Raw genomic sequence first — 20651 nt, 5'->3', positions numbered from 1 at the left:
GGTGGGGGTGGTCGCGGTGGTGGGCGTAGCGGTGGAGGTGGTCGCGGTGGAGGGCATGGTGGCAGGCGTACCGGTGGGGGTGGTTGCCGTATCGGAGGTGGTGGCGGGCGTAGCGGTGGGGGTGGTCGCGGTGGCATTTGTAGTGGCGGGCGTAGCGGTGGGGGTTGTCGCGGTGGCAGGCGTGGTGGCATGCGTAACGGTGGGGGTGGTCGCGGTGGCGGGCGTAGCGGTGGGGGTGGTCGGAGTGGCGGGCGTGGTGGTGGGTGTCTCTGTGGGAGAGGTCGCAGTGGCGGGCATGGTGGCGGTCGTAGTGGTGGGGGTGGTCGCAGTGCCGGGCATGGTGGCGGTCGTAGCGGAGGGGGTGGTCGCGGTGGCAGGCGTGGTGGCGGGTGTCTCTTTGGCGGTGGTCGTGGTGGCGTGCGTGGTGGCGGGCGTAGCGGTGGAGGTGGTCGCGGTGGCGGGCATGGTGGCGGGCGTACCGGTGTGGGTGGTCGCCGTATCGGAGGTGGTGGCGGTCGTAGCGGTGGGGGTGGTCGCGGTGGCATTTGTAGTGGCGGTCGTAGCGGTGGGGGTTGTCGCGTTGGCAGGCGTGGTGGCGTGCGTAACGGTGGGGGTGGTCGCGGTGGCGGGCGTAGCGGTGGGGGTGGTCGGAGTGGCGGGCGTGGTGGTGGGTGTCTCTGTGGGAGGGGTCGCAGTGGCGGGCATGGTGGCGGTCGTAGTGGTGGGGGTGGTCGCGGTCGTGGGGGTGGTGGTGGGTGTAGCGGTGGGGGTGGTTGCCGTGTCGGGGGTGGTAGCGGGTGTAGCGGTGGGGGTGGTTGCAGTGCCGGGCGTGGTGGCGGTCGTAGCGGTGGGGCTGGTCGCGGTGGCGGGTGTGGTGGCGGGTGTCCCTTTGGCGGTGGTCGCTGTGGCGGGCGTGGTGGCGGGCGTAGCAGTGGGCATGGTCGAGGTTGCGGGCGTGGTGGCGGTCGTAGCGGTGGGGGTGGTCGCAGTGCCGGGCATGGTGGCGGTCGTAGCGGAGGGGGTGGTCGCGGTGGCAGGCGTGGTGGCGGGTGTCTCTTTGGCGGTGGTCGTGGTGGCGTGCGTGGTGGCGGGCGTAGCGGTGGAGGTGGTCGCGGTGGCGGGCATGGTGGCGGGCGTACCGGTGTGGGTGGTCTCCGTATCGGAGGTGGTGGCGGGCGTAGCGGTGGGGGTGGTCGCGGTGGCATTTGTAGTGGCGGGCGTAGCGGTGGGGGTTGTCGCGTTGGCAGGCGTGGTGGCATGCGTAACGGTGGGGGTGGTCGCGGTGGCGGGCGTAGCGGTGGGGGTGGTCGGAGTGGCGGGCGTGGTGGTGGGTGTCTCTGTGGGAGGGGTCGCAGTGGCGGGCATGGTGGCGGTCGTAGTGGTGGGGGTGGTCGCGGTCGTGGGCGTGGTGGTGGGTGTAGCGGTGGGGGTGGTTGCCGTGTCGGGGGTGGTAGCGGGTGTAGCGGTGGGGGTGGTCGCAGTGCCGGGCGTGGTGGCGGTCGTAGCGGTGCGGCTGGTCGCGGTGGCGGGTGTGGTGGCGGGTGTCCCTTTGGCGGTGGTCGCTGTGGCGGGCGTGGTGGCGGGCGTAGCAGCGGGCGTGGTCGAGGTTGCGGGCGTGGTGGCGGTCGTAGCGGTGGGGGTGGTCACAGTGCCGGGCGTGGTGGCGGTCGTTGCGGAGGGGGTTGTCGCGGTGGCAGGCGTGGTGGTGGGTGTCTCTTTGGCGGTGGTCGTGGTGGCGTGCGTGGTGGCGGGCGTACTGGTGGGGGTGGTCGCCGTATCGGGTGTGGAGGCGGGCGTAGCGGTGGGGGTGGTCGCGGTGGCATTTGTAGTGGCGGGCGTAGCGGTGGGGGTCGTCGCGGTGGCAGGCGTGGTGGCGTGCGTAACCGTGGGGGTGGTCACGGTGGCGGGCGTAGCGGTGGGGGTGGTCGGAGTGGCGGGCGTGGTGGTGGGTGTCTCTGTGGGAGGGGTCGCAGTGGCGGGCATGGTGGCGGTTGTAGTGGTGGGGGTGGTCGCGGTCGTGAGGGTGGTGGTGGGTGTAGCGGTGGGGGTGGTTGCCGTGTCGGGGGTGGTAGCGGGTGTAGCGGTCGGGGTGGTCGCAGTGCCGGGCATGGTGGCGGTCGTAGCGGTGGGGCTGGTCGCGGTGGCGGGCGTAGCGGTGGGGGTGGTCGGAGTGGCGGGTGTGGTGGCGGGTGTCCCTTTGGCGGTGGTCGCTGTGGCGGGCGTGGTGGCGGGCGTAGCAGTGGGCGTGGTCGAGGTTGCGGGCGTGGTGGCGGTCGTAGCGGTGGGGGTGTTTGCGGTGGCGGGCGTGGTGGCGGGCGTAGCGGTGGAGGTGGTCGCGGTGGCGGACATGGTGGCGGGCGTATCTGTGGGGGTGGTTGCGGTGGCGGGCGTAGCGGTGGAGGTGGTCACCGTGTCGGGGGTGGTGACGGGCGTAGCGGTGGGGGTGTTCGCAGTATCGGGGGTGGTGGCAGGTGTCTCTGTAGGGGTAGTCACTGTGGCGGGCGTGTTGGCGTGCGTAGCGGTGGGGGTGGTCGCTGTGGCGGGTGTGGAGTCGGGCGTAGCGGTGGGGGTGGTCGCCTTGTCGGGGGTGGTGGCGGGTGTAGCCGTGGGGGTGGTCGCTGTGGCGGGCGTGGTGGCGGGCGTAGCAGTGGGCGTGGTCGAGGTTGCGGGCGTGGTGGCGGTCGTAGCGGTGGGGGTGTTTGCGGTGGCGGGCGTGGTTGCGGGCGTAGCGGTGGAGGTGGTCGCGGTGGCGGACATGGTGGCGGGCGTATCTGTGGGGGTGGTTGCGGTGGCGGGCGTAGCGGTGGAGGTGGTCACCGTGTCGGGGGTGGTGACGGGCGTAGCGGTGGGGGTGTTCGCAGTATCGGGGGTGGTGGCAGGTGTCTCTGTAGGGGTAGTCACTGTGGCGGGCGTGTTGGCGTGCGTAGCGGTGGGGGTGGTCGCTGTGGCGGGTGTGGAGTCGGGCGTAGCGGTGGGGGTGGTCGCCTTGTCGGGGGTGGTGGCGGGTGTAGCCGTGGGGGTGGTCACAGTGCCGGGCGTGGTGGCGGTCGTAGCGGTGGGGGTTGTCACGGTGGCGGGTGTGCTGGCAGTCGTAGCGGTGGGGGTGGTCGCTGTGGCGGGTGTGGTGGCGGGCGTAGCGGTGGGCGTGGTCGAGGTTGCGGGCGTGGTGGCAGTCGTAGCGGTGGGGGTGCTCGCGGTTGCGGGCGTGGTGGTGGGTGTAGCGGTGGGGGTGCTCGCGGTTGCGGGCGTGGAGGCGGGCGTAGCGGTGGGGCTGGTCGCGGTGGCGGGTGTGGTGGCGGGTGTCCCTTTGGCGGTGGTTGCTGTGGCGGGCGTGGTGGCGGGCGTAGCAGTGGGCGTGGTCGAGGTTGCGGGCGTGGTGGCGGTCGTAGCGGTGGGGGTGTTTGCGGTGGCGGGCGTGGTTGCGGGCGTAGCGGTGGAGGTGGTCGCGGTGGCGGACATGGTGGCGGGCGTATCTGTGGGGGTGGTTGCGGCGGCGGGCGTAGCGGTGGAGGTGGTCACTGTGTCGGGGGTGGTGACGGGCGTAGCGGTGGGGGTGTTCGCGGTATCGGGGGTGCTGGCAGGTGTCTCTGTAGGGGTAGTCACTGTGGCGGGCGTGTTGGTGGGCGTAGTGGTGGGGGTGGTCGCTGTGGCAGGTGTGGAGTCGGGCGTAGCGGTGGGGGTGGTCGCCTTGTCGGGGGTGGTGGCGGGTGTAGCCGTGGGGGTTGTCACGGTGGCGGGTGTGCTGGCGGTCGTAGCGGTGGGGGTGGTTGCGGTGGCGGGCGTAGCGGTGGAGGTGGTCACCGTGTCGGGGTTGGTGACGGGCGTAGCGGTGGGGGTGTTCGCAGTATCGGGGGTGGTGGCAGGTGTCTCTGTAGGGGTAGTCACTGTGGCGGGCGTGTTGGCGTGCGTAGCGGTGGGGGTGGTCGCTGTGGCGGGTGTGGAGTCGGGCGTAGCGGTGGGGGTGGTCGCCTTGTCGGGGGTGGTGGCGGGTGTAGCCGTGGGGGTGGTCGCTGTGGCGGGCGTGGTGGCGGGCGTAGCAGTGGGCGTGGTCGAGGTTGCGGGCGTGGTGGCGGTCGTAGCGGTGGGGGTGTTTGCGGTGGCGGGCGTGGTTGCGGGCGTAGCGGTGGAGGTGGTCGCGGTGGCGGACATGGTGGCGGGCGTATCTGTGGGGGTGGTTGCGGTGGCGGGCGTAGCGGTGGAGGTGGTCACCGTGTCGGGGGTGGTGACGGGCGTAGCGGTGGGGGTGTTCGCAGTATCGGGGGTGGTGGCAGGTGTCTCTGTAGGGGTAGTCACTGTGGCGGGCGTGTTGGCGTGCGTAGCGGTGGGGGTGGTCGCTGTGGCGGGTGTGGAGTCGGGCGTAGCGGTGGGGGTGGTCGCCTTGTCGGGGGTGGTGGCGGGTGTAGCCGTGGGGGTGGTCACAGTGCCGGGCGTGGTGGCGGTCGTAGCGGTGGGGGTTGTCACGGTGGCGGGTGTGCTGGCAGTCGTAGCGGTGGGGGTGGTCGCTGTGGCGGGTGTGGTGGCGGGCGTAGCGGTGGGCGTGGTCGAGGTTGCGGGCGTGGTGGCAGTCGTAGCGGTGGGGGTGCTCGCGGTTGCGGGCGTGGTGGTGGGTGTAGCGGTGGGGGTGCTCGTGGTTGCGGGCGTGGAGGCGGGCGTAGCGGTGGGGGTGGTCGCGGTGGCGGGCGTAGCGGTGGGGGTGGTCACCGTGTCGGGGGTGGTGACGGGCGTATCGGTGGGGGTGGTCGCGGTGTCGGGGGTGGTGGCATGTGTCTCTGTAGGGGTAGTCACTGTGGCGGGCGTGTTGGCGGGCGTAGCGGTGGGGGTGGTCGCGGTGGCGGGTGTGGTGGCAGGCGTAGAGGTGGGGGTGGTCGACGTGTTGGGGGTGGTAGCGGGTGTAGCGGTGGGTGTGGTTGGGGTGGCGGGCGTGGTGGCGGTTGTATCTCTGAGGGTGGTCAGGGTGGCCGGCATGGTGGCGGGCGTCTCTGTGGGGGTGGTCGTGGTGGCGGGGGTGGAGGCAGGCGTAGCTGTGGGGGTGGTCGCACTGGTGGGGGTGGTCGCGGTGGCGGGCGTAGCGGTGGGTGTGGTCGCGGTGGCGGGCGTGGTGGCAGGTGTCTCTGTGGGGGTAGTCACTGTGGCGGGCGTGTTGGCGGGCGTAGCGGTGCGGGTGGTTGCGGTGGTGGATGTGTTGGCGGGCGTAGCGGTGGGGGTGGTCGCCGTATCGGGCGTGGTGGCGGGCGTAGCGGTGGGGGTGGTTGCGGTGGCGGGCGTGTTGGCGGGCATAGCGGTGGGGGTGGTTGCGGTGGTGGATGTGTTGGCGGGCGTAGCGGTGGGGGTGGTCGCCGTATCGGGCGTGGTGGCGGGCGTAGCGGTGGGGGTGGTTGCGGTGGCGGGCGTGTTGGCGGGCATAGCGGTGGGGGTGGTTGCGGTGGTGGATGTGTTGGCGGGCGTAGCGGTGGGGGTGTTCGCGGTATCGGGGGTGGTGGCAGGTGTCTCTGTAGGGGTAGTCACTGTGGCGGGCGTGTTGGCGGGCGTAGTGGTGGGGGTGGTCGCTGTGGCAGGTGTGGAGTCGGGCGTAGCGTTGGGGGTGGTCGCCTTGTCGGGGGTGGTGGCGGGTGTAGCCGTGGGGGTTGTCACGGTGGCGGGTGTGCTGGCGGTCGTAGCGGTGGGGGTGGTCGCGGTGGCGGGCGTGGTGGCGGGTGTCTCTTTGGCGGTGGTCGATGTGGCGGGCGTGTTGGCGGGCGTAGCGGTGGGGGTGCTCGCGGTTGCGGGCGTGGTGGTGGTCGTAGCGGTGGAGGTGGTCGCGGTGGCGGGCATGGTGGCGGGCGTATCTGTGGGGGTGGTTGTGGTGGCGGTCGTGGAGGCAGGCGTAGCGGTGTGGGTGGTCGCGGTGGCGGGCGTAGCGGTGGGTGTGGTCGAGGTGGCGGGCATGGTGGCGGTCGTAGCGGTGGGGGTTGTCGCGGTGGCGGGTGTGGAGGCGGGCGTAGCTGTGGGGGTGGTCGCACTGGTGGTGGTGGTGGTGGCGGGCGTAGCGGTGGGGGTGGTCGCGGTGGCGGGCGTAGTGGTGGGTGTGGTCGCGGTGGCGGGCGTGGTGGCAGGTGTCTCTGTGGGGGTAGTCTCTGTGGCGGGCGTGGTGGCGGGCGTAGCGGTGGGGGTGGTTGCGGTGGCAGGCGTGTTGGCGGGCGTAGCGGTGGGGGTGGTTGCGGTCGCGGGCGTGGTGGCGGGCGTAGCGGTGGAGGTGGTCGCAGTGGCGGGCGTGGTGGCGGGCGTATCTGTGGGGGTGGTCGCGGTTGCGCGCGTAGTGGCGGTCGTAGCTATGGAGGTTGTCGTGGTGGCGGGCGTGGCGGTGGGGGTGGTCACCGTGTCGGGGGTGGTGACCAGCGTAGCTGTGGGGGTGGTCGCTGTATCGGGGGTGGTGGCAGGTGTCTCTCTAGGGGTAGTCGCTGTGGCGGGTGTGGTGGTGGGCGTAGCGGTGGGGGTGGTCGCGGTGGCGGGGGTGGAGGCGGGCATAGCGGTGGGGGTGGTCGCGGTGGCGGGGGTGGTGGCGGGCGTAGAGATGGGGGTGGTCGCGGTGGCGGGCGTAGCGGTGGGGGTGCTCGCGGTGGCAGGCGTGGTGGTGGGCGTAGCGGTGGAGGTGGTCGCGGTGGAGGGCATGGTGGCAGGCGTACCGGTGGGGGTGGTCGCCGTATCGGGTGTGGAGGCGGGCGTAGCGGTGGGGGTGGTCGCGGTGGCATTTGTAGTGGCGGGCGTAGCGGTGGGGGTTGTCGCGGTGGCAGGCGTGGTGGCATGCGTAACGGTGGGGGTGGTCGCGGTGGCGGGCGTAGCGGTGGGGGTGGTCGGAGTGGCGGGCGTGGTGGTGGGTGTCGCTGTGGGAGGGGTCACAGTGGCGGGCATGGTGGCGGTCGTAGTGGTGGGGGTGGTCGTGGTCGTGGGCGTGGTGGTGGGTGTAGCGGTGGGGGTGGTTGCCGTGTCGGGGGTGGTAGCGGGTGTAGCGGTGGGGGTGGTCGCAGTGCCGGGCGTGGTGGCGGTCGTAGCGGTGCGGCTGGTCGCGGTGGCGGGTGTGGTGGCGGGTGTCCCTTTGGCGGTGGTCGCTGTGGCGGGCGTGGTGGCGGGCGTAGCAGTGGGCGTGGTCGAGGTTGCGGGCGTGGTGGTGGTCGTAGCGGTGGAGGTGGTCGCGGTGGCGGGCATGGTGGCGGGCGTATCTGTGGGGGTGGTTGCGGTGGCGGTCGTGGAGGCAGGCGTAGCGGTGTGGGTGGTCGCGGTGGCGGGCGTAGCGGTGGGTGTGGTCGAGGTGGCGGGCATGGTGGCGGTCGTAGCGGTGGGGGTTGTCGCGGTGGCGGGTGTGGAGGCGGGCGTAGCTGTGGGGGTGGTCGCACTGGTGGTGGTGGTGGTGGCGGGCGTAGCGGTGGGGGTGGTCGCGGTGGCGGGCGTAGCGGTGGGTGTGGTCGCGGTGGCGGGCGTGGTGGCAGGTGTCTCTGTGGGGGTAGTCTCTGTGGCGGGCGTGGTGGCGGGCGTAGCGGTGGGGGTGGTTGCGGTGGCAGGCGTGTTGGCGGGCGTAGCGGTGGGGGTGGTTGCGGTCGCGGGCGTGGTGGCGGGCGTAGCGGTGGGGGTGCTCGCGGTTGCGGGCGTGGAGGCGGGCGTATCTGTGGGGCTGGTCGCGGTGGCGGGTGTGGCGGCGGGTGTCCCTTTGGCGGTGGTTGCTGTGGCGGGCGTGGCGGTGGGGGTGGTCACCGTGTCGGGGGTGGTGACCAGCGTAGCTGTGGGGGTGGTCGCTGTATCGGGGGTGGTGGCAGGTGTCTCTCTAGGGGTAGTCGCTGTGGCGGGTGTGGTGGTGGGCGTAGCGGTGGGGGTGGTCGCGGTGGCGGGGGTGGAGGCGGGCATAGCGGTGGGGGTGGTCGCGGTGGCATTTGTAGTGGCGGGCGTAGCGGTGGGGGTTGTCGCGGTGGCAGGCGTGGTGGCATGCGTAACGGTGGGGGTGGTCGCGGTGGCGGTCGTAGTGGTGGGGGTGGTCGCGGTCGTGGGCGTGGTGGTGGGTGTAGCGGTGGGGGTGGTTGCCGTGTCGGGGGTGGTAGCGGGTGTAGCGGTGGGGGTGGTCGCAGTGCCGGGCGTGGTGGCGGTCGTAGCGGTGGGGCTGGTCGCGGTGGCGGGTGTGGTGGCGGGTGTCCCTTTGGCGGTGGTCGCTGTGGCGGGCGTGGTGGCGGGCGTAGCAGTGGGCGTGGTCGAGGTTGCGGGCGTGGTGGCGGTCGTAGCGGTGGGGGTGGTCGCAGTGCCGGGCATGGTGGCGGTCGTAGCGGAGGGGGTGGTCGCGGTGGCAGGCGTGGTGGCGGGTGTCTCTTTGGCGGTGGTCGTGGTGGCGTGCGTGGTGGCGGGCGTACTGGTGGGGGTGGTCGCCGTATCGGGTGTGGAGGCGGGCGTAGCGGTGGGGGTGGTCGCCGTGGCATTTTTAGTGGCGGGCGTAGCGGTGGGGGTTGTCGCGGTGGCAGGCGTGGTGGCGTGCGTAACGGTGGGGGTGGTCACGGTGGCGGGCGTATCGGTGGGGGTGGTCGGAGTGGCGGGCGTGGTGGTGGGTGTCTCTGTGGGAGGGGTTGCAGTGGCGGGCATGGTGGCGGTTGTAGTGGTGGGGGTGGTCGTGGTCGTGGGGGTGGTGGTGGGTGTAGCGGTGGGGGTGGTTGCCGTGTCGGGGGTGGTAGCGGGTGTAGCGGTCGGGGTGGTCGCAGTGCCGGGCGTGGTGGCGGTCGTAGCGGTGGGTCTGGTCGCGGTGGCGGGTGTGGTGGCGGGTGTCCCTTTGGCGGTGGTCGCTGTGGCGGGCGTGGTGGCGGGCGTAGCAGTGGGCGTGGTCGAGGTTGCGGGCGTGGTGGCGGTCGTAGCGGTGGGGGTGGTCGCCGTATCGGGCGTGGTGGCGGGCGTAGCGGTGGGGGTGGTTGCGGTGGCGGGCGTGTTGGCGGGCATAGCGGTGGGGGTGGTTGCGGTGGTGGATGTGTTGGCGGGCGTAGCGGTGGGGGTGTTCGCGGTATCGGGGGTGGTGGCAGGTGTCTCTGTAGGGGTAGTCACTGTGGCGGGCGTGTTGGCGGGCGTAGTGGTGGGGGTGCTCGCTGTGGCAGGTGTGGAGTCGGGCGTAGCGGTGGGGGTGGTCGCCTTGTCGGGGGTGGTGGCGGGTGTAGCCGTGGGGGTTGTCACGGTGGCGGGTGTGCTGGCGGTCGTAGCGGTGGGGGTGGTTGCGGTGGCGGGCGTAGCGGTGGAGGTGGTCACCGTGTCGGGGGTGGTGACGGGCGTAGCGGTGGGGGTGTTCGCAGTATCGGGGGTGGTGGCAGGTGTCTCTGTAGGGGTAGTCACTGTGGCGGGCGTGTTGGCGGGCGTAGCAGTGGGGGTGGTCGCTGTGGCGGGTGTGGAGTCGGGCGTAGCGGTGGGGGTGGTCACCTTGTCGGGGGTGGTAGCGGGTGTAGCGGTGGGGGTGGTCGCAGTGCCGGGCGTGGTGGCGGTCGTAGCGGTGCGGCTGGTCGCGGTGGCGGGTGTGGTGGCGGGTGTCCCTTTGGCGGTGGTCGCTGTGGCGGGCGTGGTGGCGGGCGTAGCAGTGGGCGTGGTCGAGGTTGCGGGCGTGGTGGCGGTCGTAGCGGTGGGGGTGGTCGCAGTGCCGGGCATGGTGGCGGTCGTAGCGGAGGGGGTGGTCGCGGTGGCAGGCGTGGTGGCGGGTGTCTCTTTGGCGGTGGTCGTGGTGGCGTGCGTGGTGGCGGGCGTACTGGTGGGGGTGGTCGCCGTATCGGGTGTGGAGGCGGGCGTAGCGGTGGGGGTGGTCGCCGTGGCATTTTTAGTGGCGGGCGTAGCGGTGGGGGTTGTCGCGGTGGCAGGCGTGGTGGCGTGCGTAACGGTGGGGGTGGTCACGGTGGCGGGCGTATCGGTGGGGGTGGTCGGAGTGGCGGGCGTGGTGGTGGGTGTCTCTGTGGGAGGGGTCGCAGTGGCGGGCATGGTGGCGGTTGTAGTGGTGGGGGTGGTCGCGGTCGTGGGGGTGGTGGTGGGTGTAGCGGTGGGGGTGGTTGCCGTGTCGGGGGTGGTAGCGGGTGTAGCGGTCGGGGTGGTCGCAGTGCCGGGCGTGGTGGCGGTCGTAGCGGTGGGTCTGGTCGCGGTGGCGGGTGTGGTGGCGGGTGTCCCTTTGGCGGTGGTCGCTGTGGCGGGCGTGGTGGCGGGCGTAGCAGTGGGCGTGGTCGAGGTTGCGGGCGTGGTGGCGGTCGTAGCGGTGGGGGTGGTCGCCGTATCGGGCGTGGTGGCGGGCGTAGCGGTGGGGGTGGTTGCGGTGGCGGGCGTGTTGGCGGGCATAGCGGTGGGGGTGGTTGCGGTGGTGGATGTGTTGGCGGGCGTAGCGGTGGGGGTGTTCGCGGTATCGGGGGTGGTGGCAGGTGTCTCTGTAGGGGTAGTCACTGTGGCGGGCGTGTTGGCGGGCGTAGTGGTGGGGGTGGTCGCTGTGGCAGGTGTGGAGTCGGGCGTAGCGGTGGGGGTGGTCGCCTTGTCGGGGGTGGTGGCGGGTGTAGCCGTGGGGGTTGTCACGGTGGCGGGTGTGCTGGCGGTCGTAGCGGTGGGGGTGGTTGCGGTGGCGGGCGTAGCGGTGGAGGTGGTCACCGTGTCGGGGGTGGTGACGGGCGTAGCGGTGGGGGTGTTCGCAGTATCGGGGGTGGTGGCAGGTGTCTCTGTAGGGGTAGTCACTGTGGCGGGCGTGTTGGCGGGCGTAGCAGTGGGGGTGGTCGCTGTGGCGGGTGTGGAGTCGGGCGTAGCGGTGGGGGTGGTCGCATTGTCGGGGGTGGTGGCGGGTGTAGCCGTGGGGGTGGTCACAGTGCCGGGCGTGGTGGCGGTCGTAGCGGTGGGGGTTGTCACGGTGGCGGGTGTGCTGGCAGTCGTAGCGGTGGGGGTGGTCGCTGTGGCGGGTGTGGTGGCGGGCGTAGCGGTGGGCGTGGTCGAGGTTGCGGGCGTGGTGGCAGTCGTAGCGGTGGGGGTGCTCGCGGTTGCGGGCGTGGTGGTGGGTGTAGCGGTGGGGGTGCTCGCGGTTGCGGGCGTGGAGGCGGGCGTAGCGGTGGGGGTGGTCGCGGTGGCGGGCGTAGCGGTGGGGGTGGTCACCGTGTCGGGGGTGGTGACGGGCGTATCGGTGGGGGTGGTCGCGGTGTCGGGGGTGGTGGCATGTGTCTCTGTAGGGGTAGTCACTGTGGCGGGCGTGTTGGCGGGCGTAGCGGTGCGGGTGGTTGCGGTGGTGGATGTGTTGGCGGGCGTAGCGGTGGGGGTGTTCGCGGTATCGGGGGTGGTGGCAGGTGTCTCTGTAGGGGTAGTCACTGTGGCGGGCGTGTTGGCGGGCGTAGTGGTGGGGGTGGTCGCTGTGGCAGGTGTGGAGTCGGGCGTAGCGGTGGGGGTGGTCGCCTTGTCGGGGGTGGTGGCGGGTGTAGCCGTGGGGGTTGTCACGGTGGCGGGTGTGCTGGCGGTCGTAGCGGTGGGGGTGGTCGCGGTGGCGGGCGTGGTGGCGGGTGTCTCTTTGGCGGTGGTCGATGTGGCGGGCGTGTTGGCGGGCGTAGCGGTGGGGGTGCTCGCGGTTGCGGGCGTGGTGGTGGTCGTAGCGGTGGAGGTGGTCGCGGTGGCGGGCATGGTGGCGGGCGTATCTGTGGGGGTGGTTGCGGTGGCGGTCGTGGAGGCAGGCGTAGCGGTGTGGGTGGTCGCGGTGGCGGGCGTAGCGGTGGGTGTGGTCGAGGTGGCGGGCATGGTGGCGGTCGTAGCGGTGGGGGTTGTCGCGGTGGCGGGTGTGGAGGCGGGCGTAGCTGTGGGGGTGGTCGCACTGGTGGTGGTGGTGGTGGCGGGCGTAGCGGTGGGGGTGGTCGCGGTGGCGGGCGTAGCGGTGGGTGTGGTCGCGGTGGCGGGCGTGGTGGCAGGTGTCTCTGTGGGGGTAGTCTCTGTGGCGGGCGTGGTGGCGGGCGTAGCGGTGGGGGTGGTTGCGGTGGCAGGCGTGTTGGCGGGCGTAGCGGTGGGGGTGGTTGCGGTCGCGGGCGTGGTGGCGGGCGTAGCGGTGGAGGTGGTCGCAGTGGCGGGCGTGGTGGCGGGCGTATCTGTGGGGGTGGTCGCGGTTGCGCGCGTAGTGGCGGTCGTAGCTATGGAGGTTGTCGTGGTGGCGGGCGTGGCGGTGGGGGTGGTCACCGTGTCGGGGGTGGTGACCAGCGTAGCTGTGGGGGTGGTCGCTGTATCGGGGGTGGTGGCAGGTGTCTCTCTAGGGGTAGTCGCTGTGGCGGGTGTGGTGGTGGGCGTAGCGGTGGGGGTGGTCGCGGTGGCGGGGGTGGAGGCGGGCATAGCGGTGGGGGTGGTCGCGGTGGCGGGGGTGGAGTCGGGCGTAGCGGTGGTGGTGGTCGCACTGGTGCTGGTGGTGGCGGGCGTAGAGATGGGGGTGGTCGCGGTGGCGGGCGTAGCGGTGGGGGTGCTCGCGGTGGCAGGCGTGGTGGTGGGCGTAGTGGTGGAGGTGGTCGCGGTGGAGGGCATGGTGGCAGGCGTACCGGTGGGGGTGGTCGCCGTATCGGGTGTGGAGGCGGGCGTAGCGGTGGGGGTGGTCGCGGTGGCATTTGTAGTGGCGGGCGTAGCGGTGGGGGTTGTCGCGGTGGCAGGCGTGGTGGCATGCGTAACGGTGGGGGTGGTCGCGGTGGCGGGCGTAGCGGTGGGGGTGGTCGGAGTGGCGGGCGTGGTGGTGGGTGTCGCTGTGGGAGGGGTCACAGTGGCGGGCATGGTGGCGGTCGTAGTGGTGGGGGTGGTCGTGGTCGTGGGCGTGGTCGTGGGTGTAGCGGTGGGGGTGGTTGCCGTGTCGGGGGTGGTAGCGGGTGTAGCGGTGGGGGTGGTCGCAGTGCCGGGCGTGGTGGCGGTCGTAGCGGTGCGGCTGGTCGCGGTGGCGGGTGTGGTGGCGGGTGTCCCTTTGGCGGTGGTCGCTGTGGCGGGCGTGGTGGCGGGCGTAGCAGTGGGCGTGGTCGAGGTTGCGGGCGTGGTGGTGGTCGTAGCGGTGGAGGTGGTCGCGGTGGCGGGCATGGTGGCGGGCGTATCTGTGGGGGTGGTTGCGGTGGCGGTCGTGGAGGCAGGCGTAGCGGTGTGGGTGGTCGCGGTGGCGGGCGTAGCGGTGGGTGTGGTCGAGGTGGCGGGCATGGTGGCGGTCGTAGCGGTGGGGGTTGTCGCGGTGGCGGGTGTGGAGGCGGGCGTAGCTGTGGGGGTGGTCGCACTGGTGGTGGTCGCGGTGGCGGGCGTAGCGGTGGGGGTGGTCGCGGTGGCGGGCGTAGCGGTGGGTGTGGTCGCGGTGGCGGGCGTGGTGGCAGGTGTCTCTGTGGGGGTAGTCTCTGTGGCGGGCGTGGTGGCGGGCGTAGCGGTGGGGGTGGTTGCGGTGGCAGGCGTGTTGGCGGGCGTAGCGGTGGGGGTGGTTGCGGTCGCGGGCGTGGTGGCGGGTGTAGCGGTGGAGGTGGTCGCAGTGGCGGGCGTGGTGGCGGGCGTATCTGTGGGGGTGGTCGCGGTTGCGCGCGTAGTGGCGGTCGTAGCTATTGAGGTTGTCGTGGTGGCGGGCGTGGCGGTGGGGGTGGTCACCGTGTCGGGGGTGGTGACCAGCGTAGCTGTGGGGGTGGTCGCTGTATCGGGGGTGGTGGCAGGTGTCTCTCTAGGGGTAGTCGCTGTGGCGGGTGTGGTGGTGGGCGTAGCGGTGGGGGTGGTCGCGGTGGCGGGGGTGGAGGCGGGCATAGCGGTGGGGGTGGTCGCGGTGGCATTTGTAGTGGCGGGCGTAGCGGTGGGGGTTGTCGCGGTGGCAGGCGTGGTGGCATGCGTAACGGTGGGGGTGGTCGCGGTGGCGGTCGTAGTGGTGGGGGTGGTCGCGGTCGTGGGCGTGGTGGTGGGTGTAGCGGTGGGGGTGGTTGCCGTGTCGGGGGTGGTAGCGGGTGTAGCGGTGGGGGTGGTCGCAGTGCCGGGCGTGGTGGCGGTCGTAGCGGTGCGGCTGATCGCGGTGGCGGGTGTGGTGGCGGGTGTCCCTTTGGCGGTGGTCGCTGTGGCGGGCGTGGTGGCGGGCGTAGCAGTGGGCGTGGTCGAGGTTGCGGGCGTGGTGGCGGTCGTAGCGGTGGGGGTGGTCGCAGTGCCGGGCATGGTGGCGGTCGTAGCGGAGGGGGTGGTCGCGGTGGCAGGCGTGGTGGCGGGTGTCTCTTTGGCGGTGGTCGTGGTGGCGTGCGTGGTGGCGGGCGTACTGGTGGGGGTGGTCGCCGTATCGGGTGTGGAGGCGGGCGTAGCGGTGGGGGTGGTCGCCGTGGCATTTTTAGTGGCGGGCGTAGCGGTGGGGGTTGTCGCGGTGGCAGGCGTGGTGGCGTGCGTAACGGTGGGGGTGGTCACGGTGGCGGGCGTATCGGTGGGGGTGGTCGGAGTGGCGGGCGTGGTGGTGGGTGTCTCTGTGGGAGGGGTCGCAGTGGCGGGCATGGTGGCGGTTGTAGTGGTGGGGGTGGTCGTGGTCGTGGGGGTGGTGGTGGGTGTAGCGGTGGGGGTGGTTGCCGTGTCGGGGGTGGTAGCGGGTGTAGCGGTCGGGGTGGTCGCAGTGCCGGGCGTGGTGGCGGTCGTAGCGGTGGGTCTGGTCGCGGTGGCGGGTGTGGTGGCGGGTGTCCCTTTGGCGGTGGTCGCCGTATCGGGCGTGGTGGCGGGCGTATCTGTGGGGGTGGTTGCGGTGGCGGGCGTGTTGGCGGGCATAGCGGTGGGGGTGGTTGCGGTGGTGGATGTGTTGGCGGGCGTAGCGGTGGGGGTGTTCGCGGTATCGGGGGTGGTGGCAGGTGTCTCTGTAGGGGTAGTCACTGTGGCGGGCGTGTTGGCGGGCGTAGTGGTGGGGGTGGTCGCTGTGGCAGGTGTGGAGTCGGGCGTAGCGGTGGGGGTGGTCGCCTTGTCGGGGGTGGTGGCGGGTGTAGCCGTGGGGGTTGTCACGGTGGCGGGTGTGCTGGCGGTCGTAGCGGTGGGGGTGGTTGCGGTGGCGGGCGTAGCGGTGGAGGTGGTCACCGTGTCGGGGGTGGTGACGGGCGTAGCGGTGGGGGTGTTCGCAGTATCGGGGGTGGTGGCAGGTGTCTCTGTAGGGGTAGTCACTGTGGCGGGCGTGTTGGCGGGCGTAGCAGTGGGGGTGGTCGCTGTGGCGGGTGTGGAGTCGGGCGTAGCGGTGGGGGTGGTCGCCTTGTCGGGGGTGGTGGCGGGTGTAGCCGTGGGGGTGGTCACAGTGCCGGGCGTGGTGGCGGTCGTAGCGGTGGGGGTTGTCACGGTGGCGGGTGTGCTGGCAGTCGTAGCGGTGGGGGTGGTCGCTGTGGCGGGTGTGGTGGCGGGCGTAGCGGTGGGCGTGGTCGAGGTTGCGGGCGTGGTGGCAGTCGTAGCGGTGGGGGTGCTCGCGGTTGCGGGCGTGGTGGTGGTCGTAGCGGTGGAGGTGGTTGCGGTGGCGGGCATGGTGGCGGGCGTATCTGTGGGGGTGGTTGCGGTGGCGGTCGTGGAGGCAGGCGTAGCGGTGTGGGTGGTCGCGGTGGCGGGCGTAGCGGTGGGTGTGGTCGAGGTGGCGGGCATGGTGGCGGTCGTAGCGGTGGGGGTGGTCGCGGTGGCGGGTGTGGAGGCGGGCGTAGCTGTGGGGGTGGTCGCACTGGTGGTGGTCGCGGTGGCGGGCGTAGCGGTGGGGGTGGTCGCGGTGGCGGGCGTAGCGGTGGGTGTGGTCGCGGTGGCGGGCGTGGTGGCAGGTGTCTCTGTGGGGGTAGTCTCTGTGGCGGGCGTGGTGGCGGGCGTAGCGGTGGGGGTGGTTGCGGTGGCAGGCGTGTTGGCGGGCGTAGCGGTGGGGGTGGTCGCAGTGGCGGGCGTGGTGGCGGGCGTATCTGTGGGGGTGGTCGCGGTTGCGCGCGTAGTGGCGGTCGTAGCTATGGAGGTTGTCGTGGTGGCGGGCGTGGCGGTGGGGGTGGTCACCGTGTCGGGGGTGGTGACCAGCGTAGCTGTGGGGGTGGTCGCTGTATCGGGGGTGGTGGCAGGTGTCTCTCTAGGGGTAGTCGCTGTGGCGGGTGTGGTGGTGGGCGTAGCGGTGGGGGTGGTCGCGGTGGCGGGGGTGGAGGCGGGCATAGCGGTGGGGGTGGTCGCGGTGGCATTTGTAGTGGCGGGCGTAGCGGTGGGGGTTGTCGCGGTGGCAGGCGTGGTGGCATGCGTAACGGTGGGGGTGGTCGCGGTGGCGGTCGTAGTGGTGGGGATGGTCGCGGTCGTGGGCGTGGTGGTGGGTGTAGCGGTGGGGGTGGTTGCCGTGTCGGGGGTGGTAGCGGGTGTAGCGGTGGGGGTGGTCGCAGTGCCGGGCGTGGTGGCGGTCGTAGCGGTGCGGCTGGTCGCGGTGGCGGGTGTGGTGGCGGGTGTCCCTTTGGCGGTGGTCGCTGTGGCGGGCGTGGTGGCGGGCGTAGCAGTGGGCGTGGTCGAGGTTGCGGGCGTGGTGGCGGTCGTAGCGGTGGGGGTGGTCGCAGTGCCGGGCATGGTGGCGGTCGTAGCGGAGGGGGTGGTCGCGGTGGCAGGCGTGGTGGCGGGTGTCTCTTTGGCGGTGGTCGTGGTGGCGTGCGTGGTGGCGGGCGTACTGGTGGGGGTGGTCGCCGTATTGGGTGTGGAGGTGGGCGTAGCGGTGGGGGTGGTCGCCGTGGCATTTTTAGTGGCGGGCGTAGCGGTGGGGGTTGTCGCGGTGGCAGGCGTGGTGGCGTGCGTAACGGTGGGGGTGGTCACGGTGGCGGGCGTAGCGGTGGGGGTGGTCGGAGTGGCGGGCGTGGTGGTGGGTGTCTCTGTGGGAGGGGTCGCAGTGGCGGGCATGGTGGCGGTTGTAGTGGTGGGGGTGGTCGCGGTCGTGGGGGTGGTGGTGGGTGTAGCGGTGGGGGTGGTTGCCGTGTCGGGGGTGGTAGCGGGTGTAGCGGTCGGGGTGGTCGCAGTGCCGGGCGTGGTGGCGGTCGTAGCGGTGGGTCTGGTCGCGGTGGCGGGTGTGGTGGCGGGTGTCCCTTTGGCGGTGGTCGCTGTGGCGGGCGTGGTGGCGGGCGTAGCAGTGGGCGTGGTCGAGGTTGCGGGCGTGGTGGCGGTCGTAGCGGTGGGGGTGGTCGCCGTATCGGGCGTGGTGGCGGGCGTAGCGGTGGGGGTGGTTGCGGTGGCGGGCGTGTTGGCGGGCATAGCGGTGGGGGTGGTTGCGGTGGTGGATGTGTTGGCGGGCGTAGCGGTGGGGGTGTTCGCGGTATCGGGGGTGGTGGCAGGTGTCTCTGTAGGGGTAGTCACTGTGGCGGGCGTGTTGGCGGGCGTAGTGGTGGGGGTGGTCGCTGTGGCAGGTGTGGAGTCGGGCGTAGCGGTGGGGGTGGTCGCCTTGTTGGGGGTGGTGGCGGGTGTAGCCGTGGGGGTTGTCACGGTGGCGGGTGTGCTGGCGGTCGTAGCGGTGGGGGTGGTTGCGGTGGCGGGCGTAGCGGTGGAGGTGGTCACCGTGTCGGGGGTGGTGACGGGCGTAGCGGTGGGGGTGTTCGCAGTATCGGGGGTGGTGGCAGGTGTCTCTGTAGGGGTAGTCACTGTGGCGGGCGTGTTGGCGGGCGTAGCGGTGGGGGTGGTCGCTGTGGCGGGTGTGGAGTCGGGCGTAGCGGTGGGGGTGGTCGCCTTGTCGGGGGTGGTGGCGGGTGTAGCCGTGGGGGTGGTCGCTGTGGCGGGCGTGGTGGCGGTCGTAGCGGTGGGGGTTGTCACGGTGGCGGGTGTGCTGGCAGTCGTAGCGGTGGGGGTGGTCGCTGTGGCGGGTGTGGTGGCGGGCGTAGCGGTGGGCGTGGTCGAGGTTGCGGGCGTGGTGGCAGTCGTAGCGGTGGGGGTGCTCGCGGTTGCGGGCGTGGTGGTGGGTGTAGCGGTGGGGGTGCTCGCGGTTGCGGGCGTGGAGGCGGGCGTAGCGGTGGGGGTGGTCGCGGTGGCGGGCGTAGCGGTGGGGGTGGTCACCGTGTCGGGGGTGGTGACGGGCGTATCGGTGGGGGTGGTCGCGGTGTCGGGGGTGGTGGCATGTGTCTCTGTAGGGGTAGTCACTGTGGCGGGCGTGTTGGCGGGCGTAGCGGTGCGGGTGGTTGCGGTGGTGGATGTGTTGGCGGGCGTAGCGGTGGGGGTGTTCGCGGTATCGGGGGTGGTGGCAGGTGTCTCTGTAGGGGTAGTCACTGTGGCGGGCGTGTTGGCGGGCGTAGTGGTGGGGGTGGTCGCTGTGGCAGGTGTGGAGTCGGGCGTAGCGGTGGGGGTGGTCGCCTTGTCGGGGGTGGTGGCGGGTGTAGCCGTGGGGGTTGTCACGGTGGTGGGTGTGCTGGCGGTCGTAGCGGTGGGGGTGGTCGCGGTGGCGGGCGTGGTGGCGGGTGTCTCTTTGGCGGTGGTCGATGTGGCGGGCGTGTTGGCGGGCGTAGCGGTGGGGGTGCTCGCAGTTGCGGGCGTGGTGGTGGTCGTAGCGGTGGAGGTGGTCGCGGTGGCGGGCATGGTGGCGGGCGTATCTGTGGGGGTGGTTGCGGTGGCGGTCGTGGAGGCAGGCGTAGCGGTGTGGGTGGTCGCGGTGGCGGGCGTAGCGGTGAGTGTGGTCGAGGTGGCGGGCATGGTGGCGGTCGTAGCGGTGGGGGTGGTCGCACTGGTGGTGGTCGCGGTGGCGGGCGTAGCGGTGGGGGTGGTCGCGGTGGCGGGCGTAGCGGTGGGTGTGGTCGCGGTGGCGGGCGTGGTGGCAGGTGTCTCTGTGGGGGTAGTCTCTGTGGCGGGCGTGGTGGCGGGCGTAGCGGTGGGGGTGGTTGCGGTGGCAGGCGTGTTGGCGGGCGTAGCGGTGGGGGTGGTCGCAGTGGCGGGCGTGGTGGCGGGCGTATCTGTGGGGGTGGTCGCGGTTGCGCGCGTAGTGGCGGTCGTAGCTATGGAGGTTGTCGTGGTGGCAGGCGTGGCGGTGGGGGTGGTCACCGTGTCGGGGGTGGTGACCAGCGTAGCTGTGGGGGTGGTCGCTGTATCGGGGGTGGTGGCAGGTGTCTCTCTAGGGGTAGTTGCTGTGGCGGGTGTGGTGGTGGGCGTAGCGGTGGGGGTGGTCGCGGTGGCGGGGGTGGAGGCGGGCATAGCGGTGGGGGTGGTCGTGGTGGCATTTGTAGTGGCGGGCGTAGCGGTGGGGGTTGTCGCGGTGGCAGGCGTGGTGGCATGCGTAACGGTGGGGGTGGTCGCGGTGGCGGTCGTAGTGGTGGGGGTGGTCGCGGTCGTGGGCGTGGTGGTGGGTGTAGCGGTGGGGGTGGTTGCCGTGTCGGGGGTGGTAGCGGGTGTAGCGGTGGGGGTGGTCGCAGTGCCGGGCGTGGTGGCGGTCGTAGCGGTGCGGCTGGTCGCGGTGGCGGGTGTGGTGGCGGGTGTCCCTTTGGCGGTGGTCGCTGTGGCGGGCGTGGTGGCGGGCGTAGCAGTGGGCGTGGTCGAGGTTGCGGGCGTGGTGGCGGTCGTAGCGGTGGGGGTGGTCGCCGTATCGGGCGTGGTGGCGGGCGTAGCGGTGGGGGTGGTTGCGGTGGCGGGCGTGTTGGCGGGCATAGCGGTGGGGGTGGTTGCGGTGGTGGATGTGTTGGCGGGCGTACTGGTGGGGGTGTTCGCGGTATCGGGGGTGGTGGCAGGTGTCTCTGTAGGGGTAGTCACTGTGGCGGGCGTGTTGGCGGGCGTAGTGGTGGGGGTGGTCGCTGTGGCAGGTGTGGAGTCGGGCGTAGCGGTGGGGGTGGTCGCCTTGTTGGGGGTGGTGGCGGGTGTAGCCGTGGGGGTTGTCACGGTGGCGGGTGTGCTGGCGGTCGTAGCGGTGGGGGTGGTTGCGGTGGCGGGCGTAGCGGTGGAGGTGGTCACCGTGTCGGGGGTGGTGACGGGCGTAGCGGTGGGGGTGTTCGCAGTATCGGGGGTGGTGGCAGGTGTCTCTGTAGGGGTAGTCACTGTGGCGGGCGTGTTGGCGGGCGTAGCGGTGGGGGTGGTCGCTGTGGCGGGTGTGGAGTCGGGCGTAGCGGTGGGGGTGGTCGCCTTGTCGGGGGTGGTGGCGGGTGTAGCCGTGGGGGTGGTCGCTGTGGCGGGCGTGGTGGCGGTCGTAGCGGTGGGGGTTGTCACGGTGGCGGGTGTGCTGGCAGTCGTAGCGGTGGGGGTGGTCGCTGTGGCGGGTGTGGTGGCGGGCGTAGCGGTGGGCGTGGTCGAGGTTGCGGGCGTGGTGGCAGTCGTAGCGGTGGGGGTGCTCGCGGTTGCGGGCGTGGTGGTGGGTGTAGCGGTGGGGGTGCTCGCGGTTGCGGGCGTGGAGGCGGGCGTAGCGGTGGGGGTGGTCGCGGTGGCGGGCGTAGCGGTGGGGGTGGTCACCGTGTCGGGGGTGGTGACGGGCGTATCGGTGGGGGTGGTCGCGGTGTCGGGGGTGGTGGCATGTGTCTCTGTAGGGGTAGTCACTGTGGCGGGCGTGTTGGCGGGCGTAGCGGTGCGGGTGGTTGCGGTGGTGGATGTGTTGGCGGGCGTAGCGGTGGGGGTGTTCGCGGTATCGGGGGTGGTGGCAGGTGTCTCTGTAGGGGTAGTCACTGTGGCGGGCGTGTTGGCGGGCGTAGTGGTGGGGGTGGTCGCTGTGGCAGGTGTGGAGTCGGGCGTAGCGGTGGGGGTGGTCGCCTTGTCGGGGGTGGTGGCGGGTGTAGCCGTGGGGGTTGTCACGG

General features: G+C 72.3%; 1 protein-coding gene across 1 annotated transcript; it reads right to left on the bottom strand.

Annotated features, from left to right (window-relative positions):
• Nucleotides 1-9407: 9407 nt before the first annotated feature.
• LOC143173600 (uncharacterized) lies at nt 9408-14439 on the bottom strand. The gene is made up of 5 exons (XM_076363863.1): nt 14214-14439; nt 12826-13328; nt 11644-11800; nt 9674-10568; nt 9408-9411 (listed from the first exon to the last, which is right to left on the bottom strand). The coding sequence occupies exons 1-5, from the start codon at nt 14437-14439 to the stop codon at nt 9408-9410; spliced, it is 1785 nt and encodes a 594-aa protein (XP_076219978.1).
• Nucleotides 14440-20651: the final 6212 nt, after the last annotated feature.

Source organism: Aptenodytes patagonicus, unplaced genomic scaffold, assembly GCF_965638725.1.
Source record: "Aptenodytes patagonicus unplaced genomic scaffold, bAptPat1.pri.cur scaffold_168, whole genome shotgun sequence".
NCBI classification, from domain to species: Eukaryota; Metazoa; Chordata; class Aves; order Sphenisciformes; family Spheniscidae; genus Aptenodytes; species Aptenodytes patagonicus.
The sequence above is the reverse complement of the archived record's forward strand: the minus strand, read 5'-3'. Positions and strand labels throughout refer to the sequence as shown.

Excerpts from the sequence above, each read along its gene's own strand:
- LOC143173600 (XM_076363863.1), bottom strand. The coding sequence starts at position 14,439 with ATGCCCGCCACTGCGACCCCTCCCACAGAGACACCCACCACCACGCCC. Across the intron at positions 13,329-14,213 it reads TACGGCGACCACCCCCACCA|AGACTACCCCCACAGAGACA; the intron begins GTACGCCCGCCA and ends CGCCCGCCACAG. Across the intron at positions 11,801-12,825 it reads CGACCACCCCCACCGCTACA|TGCGACCACCCCCACAGCTA; the intron begins CCCGCTACCACC and ends CACCACCACCAG.